The 18,016-nt window shown below is 42.7% G+C and overlaps 3 protein-coding genes across 9 annotated transcripts; 2 read left to right on the forward strand and 1 right to left on the reverse strand.

The window, feature by feature from the left end:
* Positions 1–411: 411 nt before the first annotated feature.
* On the forward strand, positions 412–10,006 carry LOC113169128 (frizzled-6). 5 transcript variants are annotated; one of them, XM_026370291.1, is made up of 9 exons: positions 412–546; positions 1,422–1,543; positions 1,769–2,198; positions 5,424–5,620; positions 5,703–6,282; positions 6,400–6,819; positions 7,481–7,629; positions 8,049–8,462; positions 8,635–10,006. In XM_026370291.1, exons 3-9 carry the CDS (start codon positions 2,013–2,015, stop codon positions 8,795–8,797), a joined length of 2,109 nt encoding a protein of 702 aa, XP_026226076.1. In that variant the 5' UTR covers positions 412–546; positions 1,422–1,543; positions 1,769–2,012; the 3' UTR covers positions 8,798–10,006. The 5 variants fall into 5 exon arrangements, with proteins under 5 accessions (XP_026226076.1, XP_026226079.1, XP_026226078.1 ...); XM_026370294.1 differs by having other exon boundaries at positions 1,422–1,485; XM_026370292.1 differs by lacking the exon at positions 412–546 and adding an exon at positions 570–714.
* A 147-nt stretch (positions 10,007–10,153) lies between these two features.
* LOC113169132 (collagen triple helix repeat-containing protein 1) lies at positions 10,154–14,099 on the forward strand. Of its 3 annotated transcripts, XM_026370298.1 has the most exons (5): positions 10,154–10,443; positions 11,106–11,183; positions 12,830–13,048; positions 13,148–13,364; positions 13,696–14,099. In XM_026370298.1, exons 1-5 carry the CDS (start codon positions 10,333–10,335, stop codon positions 13,836–13,838), a joined length of 768 nt encoding a protein of 255 aa, XP_026226083.1. In that variant the 5' UTR covers positions 10,154–10,332; the 3' UTR covers positions 13,839–14,099. The 3 variants fall into 3 exon arrangements, with proteins under 3 accessions (XP_026226083.1, XP_026226084.1, XP_026226085.1); XM_026370299.1 differs by lacking the exon at positions 11,106–11,183 and having other exon boundaries at positions 10,155–10,443; XM_026370300.1 differs by lacking the exon at positions 11,106–11,183 and having other exon boundaries at positions 10,155–10,401.
* A 110-nt stretch (positions 14,100–14,209) lies between these two features.
* On the reverse strand, positions 14,210–17,606 carry LOC113169130 (mitochondrial folate transporter/carrier). Its single transcript, XM_026370297.1, has 7 exons — positions 17,100–17,606; positions 16,715–16,865; positions 16,517–16,602; positions 16,002–16,156; positions 15,421–15,534; positions 15,077–15,222; positions 14,210–14,983 (listed from the first exon to the last, which is right to left on the reverse strand). Exons 1-7 carry the CDS (start codon positions 17,302–17,304, stop codon positions 14,857–14,859), a joined length of 984 nt encoding a protein of 327 aa, XP_026226082.1. The 5' UTR covers positions 17,305–17,606; the 3' UTR covers positions 14,210–14,856.
* Between the last annotated feature and the right edge of the window lie 410 nt (positions 17,607–18,016).

Genomic DNA, 18,016 nt, shown 5'->3' on the forward strand with positions numbered 1-18,016 from the left:
GAATGCTCAAATTGTATTACAGTACTGACTTGTAATGCATGAGTAGTAAGGTAATGCCAGAACTACTTTTACTTTCCACTGGTAGTTCTCTTTGATCCCACCGCCTGCTGATATGGATATAAAACATTGTCCAAACTTGAAGAGTGTGACGTCACACCGTTTGCTCATAAATTTGGGCCATCCTTTACCTGTCTGTATGCTGCGTTCAAATGCACCCAGTCGATTGTTTAATGCACGCCTATATCTCACTGGTATTATTTATACTTTAAACGTATAAAAACTATTAGAACAATTTTAATGTCGTTATAAGCGTTCCCCCTGCCCCATCCTCCACATATCATATGTTCACATTAGTACACATTTCTACGTTTCTATCTAAATTGCCACATTTCAAATTGCCCCTGAACGCAGCCTCGTCCGGAGCAGCCACAGAGGGACTGAGCTGCAGCGTTTGCAGGAAACACGCTAACAAATTCCCCACATAATTGCGACGACGAGTGCCTGTGTGCTCAGCTGTTACATGAAGTCTCGGGCAGTTTTGGGGGGGTAAGTAAGTGTTTCTACGTCCATTTCCCCCTCTCCCTAACTTTCTTTGTGCGACCGAAGTTGCTTCGGGCCCCCGTCCCATGGCAGCGACCGAGACAGGGATGTTTACTGTCCTCTGTCCCCGCACTTGGAGTCAGATTGACGGGAAAACTCCTTTTCCTGCCCGCGGTAAACTCACATATTCTGTGTAGTACTTAGTTTTTGGGGTATGTAAGGTTCTAATAATGTGTAATGAAGTCGGTTATTGTGCTTTTACTAACCTGTAGGTGCATGTTTGTTAAACTAAAGCGTCGTTGGCCGTGTCAGATATTAGCTTTGCTAACTTTCATTGTATTTTTAGTCATTAGTAGTACACTAAGTTTATGCTACTATCCAAACTAAATGGACTTGTTTTGCTTAAACCTTTCCCGTGTTTCAGTGCAGTTGTAGGAACACTACAGGGAGTGTTTAAAGTGGTTACTTTAATAAACACTGATGTGGTAATAGGTAAACTCTAACCACAGTGATATCATAATTACAGGAGTTTAAGGGCCACTATAAGCAACTTATCTCTTTATGCTTAAAGGACCAAATCTTTATGTAAACATCTTCAAACACTGCTTGTTACAATATGTGCATGTGTGAGTTTACAAAATACAACCAGATACAAAGTCAGTCCTAATCCTTAAAATCCTATTTGTGCTGATAACTTTATTTAGCATCCACTGGGAAACTATTACTTTCTGTCAGGCTTTCAGGATCCTTAGTTGTGTACAGTATGCAAGTGTGTCTGTGAAACTCGGATGGCTTTAACGTTTAGTTTCAATAGGCATGGACAAGCTGAGACTCATTCTACTGAATCACCCTGACTCTTTCACATTCCCTACCCTTTGTAGATGCATGAACTCAAAGCCTGTGCAAGGATTGACTGGATTTGCGTCCTTTGATTCCAACTGCCTGGTGCGTTTCCAAACAGTGCTTCCTAAATTGGAGCCCGAGGACCTCAAGGGACCTATTGGTGTGCACAGCAATAAAAAAGCATAGTAGTTAAATGTCATTATTTAGTTGACAGTGCAATTAGAGGTCTTATGATTGACTCATTTGAACATAGGGCTTCAGCCTGTTTGAAGTAAATATGATAATAACCAACTACAAAAATATTCCTGAAGACACATCTTCATGAAATGTGGCTCGTGGTCTAAAACAGCCCTTTCAGTCTGTGTTTATAATTCTTTAATTTCAGGGATACTTATCTGTGACCCAGAGACACATTCTGAGCCAACAGGAGGGCTGATGGGAAAGTTTTACCAGCGGCAACGCCCACCTGTTCCACTGAGATGTCCCCAGGGGGAGTGAAATGTGGATGACAGTGTGAGCCAGGGGAATTCAACATTTGGGCCAAGATAGCCTCATACTGAGCCAGAAAGAAACCTGTTCTAGTTGGAACAAAGAAAAAAGCATACACTCACTCCTTGTGAGCTGCTACAATGCTGATGCCAGGACCACTGTGGGTGTGCCTGCCTCTGATATGGGGGGCAAGCTGCAGTGCTCACAGCCTTTTTACTTGTGAGCCAATCAAAGTGCATCGCTGCTTGGGGATGCCGTACAACATGACCTTCTTTCCCAACATGATGGAACACTATGATCAGGATATTGCAGCCAGCCATATGGAGGTGAGTTGTCATGAAGCAGATTCATAAGCAGTCTGGAAAGTATATATGCATTGAGGTTTGATCTCCAATGTTTTGTTTAATGGTCAGTTATGACTAATTTAAAGGTTAAGTGTGTGGCATATTCTCCATATTTACAGTACATCTGCATTTAATTGTGGTATTGGGTGGACCCATGGATGAGCAATATTTCTCAGTTTAGTGGAAATCACAGTTTCCAAAAAAATATTACAAATGGCAAATGTGTCTAAAATGTCCGTTTAGTTTCAACAGTGAACTGAACTGAAATATGTCTGTGATACTGTCATCAGACATTTTGGATTGAGACGACTTTAAAGCTCTGTATGAAAGTATTTAACAGCTGCTGACCCACCTGAAGAACTCTCATTAGTCTGCGTTTCCATGGAAGTCGTAATTATATTGGCCTGTGACAGAAAAAACTCTTCTAAATAAAAATTAGGATTCAAGTCACATTTGAAGATAATTATCTCAAAACCATCGCCATTAGCAGTGTTGTCATTTGTGCTGTTTGTAGCTTCAGTCTAGAAAAGCCAGCCTTCAAAAGTGCATATTGATTGAACCTTAATTACCATTTTGTAATGGTCATCAATGCACACATGCACAAATTACCAGTGAAATCATCCCTGACAGTTCAAGAGAGCTATCTATTAAATAAGCAGTTAAAATTGTATTGTTGCGAATAGGGTATCTATAAATTCATGCAATCACTTATACATTAAAGTTCTTTTAGTGCACAAAGTAAATTAAGAAAGAAGGCCTGTGTTACTTATACTTAGCAACATGCCATGCATGGCAGTAGCTATGCAGCTAATTATAAAATTATAAAAAAGTAGAAACATATTCGTCTTATTTAATTTATTTGATGTCATAGCAGCCAGAAAACATTCTCTGGAAAAAGGGGGAAGGGGAGGAAAACCCATCTTACGTTTACACTGTCCTGTTGTACTAGAATGTAAGAACTTCGAGTTCATCATGTACTATTTGGTGAGAGTTTTATCTCTCTTATTACAACCTCTGCGTTGTCTTATTCCTATAACTCATAACTCTGACACCTACAACAGCTACCGTACCATTATACCAAGTGTCGTCTTGTGTCTCTGCTCAGCTGTGAACTCAGTTTCTGTGGTAGTTCTATCGTATATCCTGACATTCCTGAAGGCCAGGGTTTGGATTACACACATTTGGTGTCACAGTGTCGAGCATGAACAGTGATCTGCTGAAGGAGTCTTTTGTGTGGCATCTGGCAAAGGTATAGGCGTCTCATTTCACAGCAGCCTTGGCTACAGGCAACTTCATAGACTTTGTTGTGAGAAGCCTTTGATTTCTGGAGGAAGGGGATGGACACACCCAGCTCAGACCTACTCTGCATGCCACAATGAGTATTCTCTCTCAGTTAATCACTCACTCATTCCCTCGTGTATACGTTCCTACCTCCACACTCCTGTCTCCTAGGAGACAAGCTTGAACTCTCAGTCTACATTCAACACTACTATACATAGTTGTCTTTGAAAGTGTGTAGTGATTTACAACAAAGCTCTGATACTGTAATCAAGCAGAACATTGCTTTGTACTGAGCTCAGTCCTAGCTATCGGTAGGATTTTCCGGAAAGGGGCTAGCCTTTTTCCGCCCTTGGCCTCAAATTCCACCAGTGTTTGCCAGCTTTTGAAATAGAAAAGTTTGAATGTTAGAATACAAAGAGAGGGGTAATTGACATACTGTATCAGACGGGAACCTTCTGACGGTCTTAAGAGTTTGAAAAGTTAGAAAAGTGTTAGTCTAGCTGTTCTTCTTCAAATCATTTAATCCTTGAAGTAGTTTGCTCAGCTTATACCGCTGATACTGGTTGAAGGTTTCTCTGAAGGTTTCAGGGGGCAGTTTTTACAGTAACTCTGCCTCAAAGTAAATAAAGGTCAGAGAGTTGAGCAACGGGTAGCTCACTGACAAGGAGTTCAGGACCTCCACGGGAGAGAAACAAGGACACTTACTGTCAGAGGGCGCAAGCCCAGGCCCCAGAGACATGGGCCTACTGCCAGATTGGTTTCAGGAGGAAAAAAAGAGAGGAAACACTGAGTAGTCCACTGTGATGGAGTCTGTGTGCCTTGTTTTTTGTAAAAATATTGGCATTGTCGACTGACAGGAGCCTGACTGACAGGAGCCTATACATGCAGACATACATCCATTTCTTCATGTATGTTCTGTCTGTGTGTACTGTGAGAGTATTCTGGAGATATAGCTGGTTTTAGGACAATAAAACAGCACATTTTGCTCATCCAAGTGTACAACCAAGGATAGAGAGGCAGCAGCATGTTAAACAGGATCTGGACTCATTTAACTGCCATGAAGTCTTAATAAGAGTATAAGACACCTCTCAGTGGGATAATCAGCATTTCCCACTGATAAATTCACACACACTCTGAAGACACACTGTGGCTCCTCAGCAGCCTGACCTATCAACAGCTCCTGTGCATTCCAGCCTCCCTGGCCTGTCCTTGTCTGTTTCCAAATGTCTGTGCACCCATTTCCTGCCACCTATACTGCACCTCCTCCTCAATCCTCAACTGGAAGAATATGGTCCCCAGCTAGTGAATGGGCTCCTTTGTGTGGCATTATAGAGCACAGCAGCTCATACTGTATATAGAGCAGTAGTTCCCAACCTTTTGACTTTTGAATTTATTCAAAGTTGACTTAGTACTCAGTTCTGTATCTCTGTGGGCTGTGACTAGTTCATTTAAAGTATTGATATAATTTGTTCCTGATTTATCATACATACCTTAGGTAAAATCATACAGTTAAAATATATATAGTACACATGTTTTTGCCTACTTTACATATTCCATATTCCTATTAAGTGAGCAACCCCTGAAATTATTTTGACTATATGAGATATACATTAAAAGTGGGAACCAGTTCTGCAGAGAATCAGCTTTTTGTAACTACTGAGGTCAGGAACTGCAGTGTTTTCTTGTGTTTTAAATACATGGGCCAGACGTGGCCATCAACAAGCCATGGTCTGGCACCATGCAGTTCCTAGAGCACCTCCTCTGCACAACTTGCACAACAGTGTCCTCTTGAATTACTTCATTATGTCACAAAGATTTTGTAAAAGAAGCAGTCCTCAAAATCTGTACGTGCACTTACTTTACAAACAGAATACACTAAAGAAGTTGTTTCAGATGAACAAGCATGGACTTTTCTCTCCATCCCAGCCCTTCATGCCTCTGGTAAACCTGCGCTGCTCACCAGACGTCCACCGCTTCCTGTGCCAAGCCTTTATCCCAGAATGCACCGAGGAAAACAATGTGATCCATCCATGTCGAGAGCAGTGTGAGACAGTTCTGTCTGACTGTGAGGAGAATATCCGAGTCTTCGGTGTCTCCTGGCCTCCTGAGCTACAGTGCGACAAGTAAGAAAGGCATAGTACATTCAGTCCATAAGAGTTGAATAATTTCTGATCAGTCATCCTCTTATTATTATTGTTGTCTTAGATTGAACCCATGTTCTTTCCCTGGTGGTTCCGTTCTTCTTGCAACTACGCCGATGATGTCCTCATCAGCTAAGAGGGATCTGGGCTTCTGGTGCCCCCTGCAGTTAAAGACCAAGCCGGGCTACGGATCGTCATTTCTGGGAGCCCAGGACTGTGCTCCGCCTTGCTCCAACATGTACTTCAAACCCCACGACATTGAGTTTGCCAAGAGCTTCATTGGTGTGTGCTCCATCATCTGTCTTGGAGCCACTCTCTTCACCTTCCTCACTTTCCTCATCGACGTCAAACGTTTCCGCTACCCCGAGCGCCCCATAATCTTCTACGCCGTCTGCTACAGCTTTGTCTCACTCATATACTTCATTGGTTTCCTGCTGGGGAACAGTGCAGCCTGTATCAAAGCATCCCATTCTGGAGGCATGGACACAGTGGTGCTCGGATCTCAGAGCAAAGGCTGCACTCTGCTGTTTATGCTCCTTTATTTCTTCTCCATCGCTGGGATTGTCTGGTGGGTCATACTCACTATCACCTGGTTTCTGGCAGCTGGACCTAAGTGGAGCTGTGAGGCCATAGAGAAAAAGGCGGTAGGGTTTTGTTATGTCAATTTCATTTCTTAAATGAAAAGCAGTTGCAAGATTCTAGCAGTGTGAATAACGGTGTATGCTGTTGAAAACACTCCTCCTTGTGTCCTTTGTCTGTAGGTGTGGTTCCACACTGCTGCCTGGGGAATCCCTGGAGCTCTAACTGTTATGCTGCTTGCTCTGAACAAAGTTGAAGGGGACAACATCAGTGGGGTTTGCTTTGTAGGACTCTACGACCTGGACGCCCTGCGCTACTTTGTTCTGGCTCCATTATGCGTGGGCGTCATAGTGGGTCTGTTCCTAATCCTGGCAGGTATCGTTTCTCTCAACCACGTCCGGCAAGTCATTCAGCACGATGAGCGTAACCAGGAAAAGCTGAAGAAGTTTATGATCCGCATCGGTGCGTTCAGCTGCCTCTACCTGGTCCCACTGGTCACCCTGTTAGCCTGCTACACCTACGAACAGAGTCACCGCAGCACCTGGGAGAATACCTGGATCAACGACCGCTGTCAGGAGTACAGCATCCCTTGTTCCTACAAGGTAGCTGCTATTGTTCTTTTACCTTCATTAACTTGGTAGACTGGAGAGTGATCAAAGGTCTGTGTATTGTTATAGTTGACTGGATGACATCTGAGATCACAGGGCATATGTTGTGCAGTCTGCAGAATCAAATCAAGTTCTAAACATGTAAAAAGAAATTATTATTATTAATATTACAAAAAGATGACTCCAATAAGAAATTATTCAGAATAAAGTAATTATAAATAAAGGTTTTGTCTGGGTAACAACAACTATCCTGTCAGATAGTAGATACAGTTGTTATAAGACTGCTGGAGGCAAGCATTGTTAAAATTGGAACAGTCTTGTCTGCCTGGTCCATAAATAGACCGCTATGTGCAAAAGTGCAATGTCCAATGTTCAGTTTGAAGTTACTAAACTTAACTAAGCAGGTAGATGTTTTATAAGAGGCCTGAGACTCAGTGTCACTTTGTGTGGATTTACTTACTAACAAGAGTCTCAGAAATGACAGTATCTCACATCTCTATTGAAATGTGTGATAAGACAGACAGTGAAAACTACAAATAAGCAGTTTAAAAAGCTTGGCTTAGCTGTGGTAACAAATTGTATTTCCTGTTTACAAACATGCTCACACTATGGCACAAGGGGGCTGTTTATGTTTAAGTTTGCCTCTTCATTTCAGACTACTGAGCACGACCGTCCTGACCTTTCCCTGTTTTTGGTGAAATACTTGATGACGTTAGTGGTTGGAATATCCGCAGTGTTCTGGGTCAGCAGCAAAAAGACGTGCTCTGAGTGGGCCTACTTCTTCAACCGCACCCGCAAAAGAGAGTAAGAACATGCGTCTTATGGAGTTCCAGTTTACAGTCAGTCCATGAGAAATTAAAATGCACTTTCACTGTGCATGTCTTATTGTTTCACTTTCATAAACCAACTTACACAATGTACATTTTCAATACTGCCATCTAGTAATATCCATATACTGTACATACTCATACTGCTACATATACTATACTTACATGTATATATTTTATTTATTACTGAACTGTTTATACTGTCAGGTTTCATAGCCTATTTATCTCGGACTGTGCCAGTTTAGTCTTTCGTCTCCTTTGGTCAGACTGTCTTTCTGACACTCTAGTATTTAAGCTGTTGTAAAAATGCAATTTCCCCATTGTGGGACTAATAAAGGTTTTCTTATCTTATCTTATCTTATCTTATCTGAGCGTTTCATGTTGTGTGGCCCACAGCCCAATCAGTGAGAGCCGACGAGTGCTCCAGGAGTCCTGCGAGTTCTTCCTCAAACACAACAGCCGTGTCCAGCACAAGAAGAAGCACTACAGCCCGAGATCCCACAAGCTCAAGGTCATCTCTAAGTCCATGGGCACCAGCACAGGCGCTACCCCAACCAGCGTCTCCCTCGCTGCCGCCACTACCAACAAAGGAACGTCTGCTTTGGGCAATCATGAACCCCATGCGCAAGGTTCTCTGTCTGATGCTTCAGCCAGGGAGCACCTGGAGAGGGGCACATCCAGCCGAAGCTCCAGGAGGGGGGAGAGGGACCGCAAGAGGGAAAGGGAGGCAGGAGAGAGACGTAGCAAAGGGGGGAGTTCCAGTAAGGTCAGCAGTCGCTCAGAAAGCATGCACAGGGTCCCAGACGGAAGGTGAGACAGGTTCAGCATACCTTAATTAGGAATGAATCTTTTTTGCAGACACAGCACTTTGTGACTTTTCTGTCGCTCCTGAGCTCTGCTTAAGTTGTTTATTCCTCTTTATTGTGAGTTTGTACAGTGGTTTGTTGTTTTTCATTCATACCCACCAATAATCTCTCTTTAGGATGACTCCAAGGAGCGAGCTGTCAGAGGCCAGGCAGGTTCCCAGCGGACAGCAACATCCAGCTTTAAACCTTCCACACAGCAGCAGCATCCAAGACTCCATCTTCCAGCTGGCGCACCAGGTGCCCGAGGAGAACAAGGACACAAAGGACAGCAGCTGCTGAGATATCCGAACCATCCATCCATCGTGGACATCATCGAGACAACAATCACAATTGATTGCTGATTGATGCACCCATTCATTTGTCTTGTCACACATGATGTAAGCCCATACATGAGATTATGATTGTACTTCTTACATTGTAGTCGGTGAATGTTAATTGCCAGCAGAATGTAACATACCTCGAGTATTTCAAATGTGATGCTGGACCAGAATCTGTGGGTTTTAGCAAAGAGTCTACAGGTGAGTAGTTTTGGGGACAGCTGTGTCTTTTAGCTTTACTGAATGTTGCAGCGGTGCAACTGCGTCCCTGCTACACAACTACCAATGCTCATTTGATTTCATAGCATGTGTATCAGGTGGCGTATTCTGGAGGCATACAAATGCAGCGTTTTTGTAAATATTTTTAAGTCTTTCACTGTACTAGTTGTTACACTGAGTTTTAGAGTTAGTTAGAAAAGGCCATGCCAAACATTCAAGTTAAAGAGAGTCTTACTGTGGTGAACTGTTTCTGTGAATGTCTTATTGTTCTTCCTGAAAAGCTGGATTTTCATCTCATTATATTTTTAAATGCTTTTGATACAAGGTGTACTTTTAAACTTAGTGTATCAGATTATTTTTCTTTGTTTTCTTAAAAGGTGTACTGTCATATGTAAAGATGTGCCCTGTGGACGCGGGTAAAGTCCAGCTTTATAGTTTTTTATAAGAATGTGTATTTTGCTCACCTTCACAGACCCTACAGATGTTCTGCATGTGTGGCGTCTGTCTGTGTTCTTGCTGTATGTGTATGTTATAATAAGTGTAAATCATTCGGAATCAAATTGAGGAAACACATCAAACAGGTTTTGCACTTTTTGTCATTAGAAGCACAAACCACTAATTATTAAAAGAGCTAAACAGAGAATTGGGGGATTTCTTCAGGGCCTATTTATAACCTACTTGTCACGGACCACGTATCTCTCCTTTAAGTATTTTTTCTAGAACAGCTTCTGTGATTTATTTGAGCATCTGTCGAACTGTCTGTTTTACTGTGTCTTTACCTTTTTTTTATTTGGGAGTCCCAGGAGTCCAGTAACACTAATGAAAAGGGAATCCTGCTTCTTATGAACATGTATTGAGACTTGGTGTAGTCTGAGAAATGCTGTGTACAGTTCTGGGAGCTGTTTGCTGTACTTTGTTGTGTCCTTTTAATAAAATGTTACATCTAAAATGACTTTTGATATAACACTATGTGTTTGCTTTGTGTCTGAACAACTCCAACAGTTCTACCTCAGATATAACAGCACTGATTCCCCTCCAGTGACTAAGAGTGTGCGCGCTGAACTGACACTGTTCACTGGGCACTGGCTTGCTTCCGAATCTCAAAGGGATGATGGGCTTTTTCTTTTTTTCCCTTTTTCCTTGCGTGTGTTCCTGCAAGTTGACTGGCTCCTTGTCGCTGGTCCTGCCCTCCTCCGGACTGAAACCGACTGGATCTGGAGTCGAGCTGTCGCCTCAGATCGCTCCGAGAGCGCACAGTTGGCCTTTGTCTCCTGAAAGATGTCTCCTCTTGTCGGCCGCCTGCTGCTCCTCGTCTTCTTGGTTTCGCCTCTTTACGGCGTGGAAAAGGTGAGAAATAGAGGATACCGAAAGGATCCTGATGCTGACAAGGTAAGCGCGATTAAATACGATAGTAGAGCTAAAGATGCAGCCCTCATGATCGTTTCCTACAGTAGGAATATATACTAGAGATGTGGCATCACCATCATGCTCTGTGACTTGCTCTTGGGAAAATCACCAGAAAACGACACATTTGAAAATATTCCTTTTTACATTTAAGGCATCTTATTCTCATCTAACCGCTTCCAAGCACAGGGCATGTCGCAAGTTATCTTCTTTAAACTCATCCTAAGAGAACTTGTTTTTTCATCTTTGCCAGAAGTCTCTTTAAAATTCCCCCAAAAGACAAAATGACTTCTTTTTCTTTCTGCTGATTCATCCACATGCAGCATTACACTGTGACTGTGACTGTGGTCAAAATGCACTTCTATAGCTTTTCAATGGTCAGCTGCTCCTCTGTTATTCTGTTAGTCCAGGTCTGGCTGCTCTCCAGCAGACTGAATGGACAGAAGGGGGGGGGGGGGGGGAGAAAAATCCCAAACAGGAAGTTGGGGTCTGGCTCATACTGTCTGCCTGCTTGTCTTTGTTATCTGTCTGCCTGTCTGACCATTAGAAAAAAAAAAAAAGAGAGGCTGATACTTGCACTGTAGAGAGTGGAAGAACTCAGTAGACTGCTGTAATGACCAGCATCTTATGTTACCATCTGTGTCCAGTGTACTGGAAATGATGCAGACAAGCCCAACTGCACTAGACACTCGGAAGAAGGAAGATCTGCTTATTTGAAAAACATGGTAATCCCAAAACACTATTTTGCATCCTACCGGGCTGCTCTGAATCTAAAAGCTGTCAAAGCCGAGCAGCAGGCTGCATCTGCTCTCCGCATGCTCCTCCTCTGCTTCTGTGAAATCCCACTGATTCCTCTGCACTTCTGGGCAAATGCAGCCTTTATGCTTCAGTTACAGCAACGGACTGCGCGCCACTAATATTCAGTTGAGCTGGAGTGGTGTGCTTCATGCGGGCGGCACCACTGTAGAGACAGCACGCTGGAAGCTAATAGGAAAGGCAGCTATGTGGAGAAGTGGACAGAGGTTCCATTCATTAGTCTGCACTGAAAGCTGCAAAAAATCCAATGCTTAATAAAACACACAGCCTCTTTCCTGCTGGATATCAACCAAACAGACTCGTTTAGCATTTGTACCATTTACATATTTTACCAACTCCTAAATACACATTCCAGGTACATTAGTGCACATGAATACAAAACCCCCATCTACTGGTTTCAGCCCAGACTTCCTAGTTTCCCACAGAGATGATGTCAGGTCTCACATCTCCAGGTTGCACCAGCAAAGCTACTTAATGACTAAAACAGACTCTCGGCCATCTGTTCTGCAGCAGCTGACGCTAAATGCTACAATTCTCTCCACTGTTAGGGTTTTTTTTTTTTTTTTTTTACATTCACATTATCTGAACTAGATTTGTCTACTGAACCCCAGACACTCAAATCAGGACAAAACGCAGAGACTGGAGTGAAAGCTCTGTTTTTCTTTTGCTCTGGGACTTTTTTGTGGACTCTTTAATGTATTTTGGCCACGTGCCCCCTGTAACTACTCCACATCTGCATGCTGAGAACACAAAAAAAAAAAAAAAAAAGAAAAGGCAAAGGGGGGGACAGCAATGACCCAAGAAAAACCCAGACCCAACTGCTTTTGGCATCACTTGTTTGCTTAAAGGTGAGGACACAATGTATTTGTGTCAGCTTCGTCCTGTTCTGATTATATGATACAAATCACATAACCAGAATGAAAACCCAACTCCAGCTAAAAAAAGCTTTTAACATTTGACCTGCACACTGCAATCAGAGTTGGTCACACTGTAACTTTGAAGAACGCATTATGCCAAGTTATTTGGATCTTCACTGTCTATCTCTGTATGCGGTAGGTTTTGGCGAGCTCCTCCGTCTCTGCGTGCGCCTGTGTGTTTTTGAGTCGGCTCTAGTGGGACGCAGCATCTGTTTAAATTTACCAGAGGATTTAATAGGACAATGAATCACGCCGAGGGGCGCGTCGCATAGACAACTGATAATTTAGGCCGTCACCAAACCTTCACTTCCTTATTAATGCCCAGTTTTTCATTCATTCGTTCACATGGTGGCTTCGTGGTTGCTGGTTCTATTGCTGTTCCTCGGTTTGGCTTCGCAGCCTGGTGGCAGTGTATTTGTTTATGGAACGTGTAAATGAGTTGGACTCCAGCCTTTTGTGTGTGATGGTTGAATGGATGGCAGCTTTTAGGTGTCTGTGGTGCATGCAGCCCAAACACCCACAAGAAGAAAATGAGAAATGTGAAACAGGAAGTTTGATAACAATAGACTTTGCTGTTGTTGTTGCCTTTTTTTCATTGTCCACCTCCACTTCCTCTCTTCCATGTTTTTTTTTTTCAGTATGGTAGCTGCATGCAGGGGCCAGCAGGCACCACTGGCAGAGATGGTAATCCAGGGGCCAACGGCATTCCAGGGACGCCAGGCATCCCTGGTCGAGATGGGCTCAAAGGTGAGAAAGGCGAGTGCATCAGCGAGATCTTCGAGGAGCCCTGGAGGCCCAACTACAAGCAGTGCGCCTGGAATTCTCTGAATTATGGGATCGATCTGGGTAAAGTAGCGGTAAGTACCTCGATTCACAGGACATCGCAGGAGTTCACGAGTGTTACACAGCCAACGCAGTGAATACGAGCGGCACGCTTTCTTTTTGCTGTGTTGCAGGACTGTACATTCACCAAACTGCGTTCAGACAGTGCCCTCAGAGTCCTCTTCAGCGGCTCCCTCAGACTCAAGTGTAAGAGCGCCTGCTGCCAGAGGTGGTACTTCACCTTCAACGGAGCTGAGTGTACAGGACCCCTGCCCATAGAGTCCATCATCTACTTAGACCAAGGAAGTCCTGAGCTCAACTCAACCATCAACATCCACAGAACATCCTCAGGTGCATAGACGTTGTTGTGCAATTAATACCCTGAATCCGCTTAATGTGCTGGATTCAGTGGGGACATTTGGCAGTAATAATAAATTCAGAAACAGTAGAACCAGGCAGTTAGTATAGCTTAGCTTAATTAGCAGTGAAGGGTTATCCGGGACTTCTCCACAGTTTTTACAGACCTTAAAACAACGTTGCACTCCTCCAAAAAGGTTATGGAAAGTTCACCACTGTCTCAGAAAACAAAGCTATTAACAATTTCCATGTGTGGAGACAGTTTGGGTGTTCCTTGAAACTCACTCACACAGTCTCCCTCTTTGTTTTTATTCCCCCTCTCCAGTCGAAGGGCTCTGCGAGGGCGTCAAAGCAGGGTTGGTGGATGTGGCCGTGTGGGTGGGGACCTGCGCTGATTACCCCAGAGGTGACGCATCCACAGGGTGGAATTCAGTATCCAGGATTATCATTGAGGAACTGCCTAAATAAAAAAAACCAGAAGTCAGAAGCAAGGGAGGACCCAGGCTTGGTGGTGTAACAGTATGTTATCTGGCCCTCCAAAATGACCAGGTGTGGTTTTTGCTGGGACGTGGTAACTTGAATGTTTTTTTTTTTTGTTATGGTAAATTTTTACACCAGTTGACAGACCTATAAACAAGAATACTGTGTCAGTCTGTGTCAACAAATACACTTTGTACTGTAGCTGCAGGCCTTGTGACAAAGTACTTATGTACTCATGAAACCTGTTTTTTACTGATAATAAAGTCAACATTTTTTAAAGAATCTAACTTGTTGGGACTACTAACTACAATCACTGCAGTGGTTTAGAAGCTTTGAAATCCCGCACACTCAATTTAATAGAGCTGTAAAGTCATACATTTAATGCACTTAAATAATATCAAACACATTACAATGCAAATAAAGCCCTGCTTGGATTTAACAACATGTTAGAAAGCAGTTCCATTCAAATTAGTTGTAAAAAAATAATTTAAAAAATATTTTCATTTCATTTTTTTCCTTTTGTTAGTGTGTTCAGACTAAATACATCTCAACTGTCCACAGAAATAACTTAAAAGGAGACAAACTAATATTATCTATACTGTACTGCTTTTGATTATCAGCTCATGTTTTACAAGTGCTGCCAGCAAACATAAAAACTAAGCATAACTCTTGGATGATGAAATATTTAATGTATCTACTCCCTCTGATACAAGCCCAAAACTGACTTACACATCAGTTTAAAAAAAAAAAAAGGTGCCCCTACAACAGCATAATGCCGACCAGTGTGAAAAATAAGGTACTTCATCCGCATGGTGAGACTTTATGATGAACTAAAGACACCTTCATCACATTTCACTGCGTTCGAGTGAACACTCTTCGCATCAGCACATTTCCAGTCCCGAGGCACAGAGAGTTCCGTTTTGGCCTGATGCATTTCTCTCTGTATCTTTGTATGGCACCAAAGAGTCGTCTTTGTGTGAGCCGTCCACGCCATGCTTGTAATTCCTCATTTATTTCGTCTCAGAAGGAAGTCAGACACATTCTCATAAACTACAAAGGTGATGCAGCAGGCAGGAGTGACGCGTATCATATTGGGGATGATTCCTTTGTAAAAACCAATGGCGCCTTCGTTCCTGGAGAGAAAGTGACAAAACAATGACCATGAACCAAACAGCCACATTTAGAAACTAGGACCCAAACAGCACGTGAGCAGATCAGCATCACACCTCCATGTCCGTCGGATGACATCAATAACTCCTTCGTATCTATTGTGCTGGTCTTGCAGGCGAGCTCTCACCACCTGATACGGGTACGTTGTGGCCACAGCAAATATTTTGGACAACGCAGCCATCATGATATATTCCAATGCATTCTGTTTAGACAAAGGCAGGGGAGTATGAGGGAGTGAGAAATGAGCACAGCAGAGAAGGAAAACTAATGACTCACTTCTTCAATTAACTTATCAACTGTGGGTTCGGTTTCATTAAAGTGAACATGTTTTATGCTTGAGTTTTATTAAACAGTGAGCATGTTTCCAGTCTGTCTGTGGTTTATGGGGTTAATGACTCACCAGATTTGCATCTGAAGGCACTTTCTTGTATTTGTTGTATTCTCTCTTGAGCTCTTCATAGGCCATGAACTGGAGTGCTCCATGAGATGTACCAAACAGACCCGGAACATAACCCTATGAGGTATACACTCTGTAAGTTAGTCTATCATGACACGCTAACATGCACAAGGAATAAATGAAGTTACCAACAGATAAACCCAGAACACAGGCCTGTCGATCCATGCCTGTTTAAAAATTTTAAGCTAAAATAAATAAGAGCAGCTTAAAGAATCATAAGTAAAGATATCTGGTTCTGTGTTCTACTAAAGTCAATGCAGGGTTGCAGAGCCCTCTAGTGGTGAACCAATACAAAACTTTATACAAAACTCTATACTAGGGTTGAGTTTATCCAAAACTGTATAAAGTCTACGGGAGAAAAGTCTTTGTTGCAAATTGGGTTTTAATAATGAGTTATTACAACCCTTCCTCTTGCAATACTCCACAAATACAACATATTTTCTTTAGCTGTCATCAGCTAAGATTGAAATTCTATGTATTGCTACGTTTCATGAAGGTCCTAAGCGCACTGATGTCTGTCTTACCTTGTACAGTCCAGGCACTCCCTCATGGCGGTAGATCTTGACCAGAGCATCCACCATCCCCTTGTACTGTTTACTGGTTGCGTCGGAACTGTACTGCAGCACCAGCCGGGTCTTGGTCACCCAGATTGGATTAGTTAGGGTGAGCGTTAGGATGCCTAGGTGATGATGAGTAAGAAATAGTTAAGATAAGGCTTATAAACAGTGTGAAAAATGCGCTGCATTCAGTAGAGACTTTTGTTATGTATTAGACACACATAACAAATACAACCTCTTAATACAGTAAATATTTTGTGTCAAAACCCTGTAGACAGGATTATCTGGTTCAGCTGAAAGTTAAAAACCATGATCAGACAGGTCATATTTTACCATCATACAACTTCACATCTTAAAAAAAAACATGGAAACGCTATGCCACATGGCGATGTACTAATTTGTACCAGCACAGACCAGTATTATCTAGCTGTTAATGCCTGTGTGCTGATTGCGTGAGTGTGAAGGACACACGTGTGACTAACCTGCTTCAGCTGCAGACACCAGGTGCTCCGTGGCGCTGAGTTCAGTCTGACGACCTTCCTTTGTGTACGCTTTGATTGCATTGTAGCTGTTTGTGAAGACGGTGTGGGAAATAAGTCATGCTCGAGTTACAGACCATTTTCAATGTTACTGATAGAAATCAAAGCAAGTATGGAAGACATGTTTACTAGCTTACTTACAAGAAGAAGTAAAGACCCCATGATGCTCCAGCACCCCAAACATTGGGTGTCACTCCTTGATAGAGTCCTCTCAGTCCCTCCTGATGCCAAACACTCTTCATACAGTGCAATATGCCACTGTATTTGGGTCTTAATTCCAGTCCATCGCTTACTACATTGAAAGGACATCAAAACTCTATGTTAATTCTCACAAATGTAACACAACAACTTCTATATGGAATAAAGATGAGCCATAACAGCACACTGTCACTGCCATGAAACTCATTCATTTTAAAATACCCGAGTTCTGCATTCGTGTTTTTTCATTCCCACTGTGAGGATCAATTGTCTGTAATATTACAGACCACATAAGATGTCAAAAGTAGTTTGTTATTTCATTCAGTACCTGCAAACCTGATTTTGACCAAGTCCAGTGGATGAAGTACCAGCGTTGACACCACTCCCCCACTGAGACCAGCCAACAGGTTTTCTATCTTCACATGGCTGAAGAGCTGCTGGACGTGACCGGCTAAAGACACAGCAGAGGCGGTTTTGCTGGACAGTCCTGTCTCTCGTACGTTAACGGTTCCGTGATTAGGAGCGGAGCTCATGTTAGTAACCTAGCTAGCCTCTTGTAGCTAGCTGTGTTTATCCGGCAATGCTAAACGCTTCACTTACTCTGTAACACAGAGGAGCACTCACACTCGTCACTGCTGCAAAATGTAAATATGGAGTACTGACGCTAACTACGACCTGACACGTCCTCATTTTGAGGGCATGTTAGACACTGAACCACGTTTTTGGCGTGCTGTGGCGCTCCATCGCTGTAATAACGATACCACAGTGTCACACAGCAGCGCCACTGATTCCCCAGCGTGACCTTGCTGTCGCTATGAACTCATGTCAAGTTACCGTCATTAGGAACTGTGCTTCCGGCCTTTACCTTCAAAATAAGACCTTAAGGACGACGATATTTCTGCCAACGTTAGAATCAGCTTTTTGGACGAGGCCCACTTCGGATTAAACCAAAGGTTAATATAAAAGTCATTTTTAGGTTTTATTAACTTCTGTGTTTTTTTATTATTTTTTCTCCACAGATTTATTTTTCATGAGACATTGTGTTAAACTTTAATATATTCTCTTGCATAATGTGTGAATTATTTGAAAAACATTCTTTGAAACGTGATTTTATCATAATTTCTATTTGTACAAAAAAAAAAATTTAAAGGCTAAAGGCTTGCATTTCCGGTCTTTTGCTTACTACATTTGCATCTTGATTTCTGTTTCTGACGCAATCGGGAGGACCGGACATCCCACAATGCA

Source organism: Anabas testudineus, chromosome 16, assembly GCF_900324465.2.
Source record: "Anabas testudineus chromosome 16, fAnaTes1.2, whole genome shotgun sequence".
NCBI lineage: Eukaryota > Metazoa > Chordata > Actinopteri > Anabantiformes > Anabantidae > Anabas > Anabas testudineus.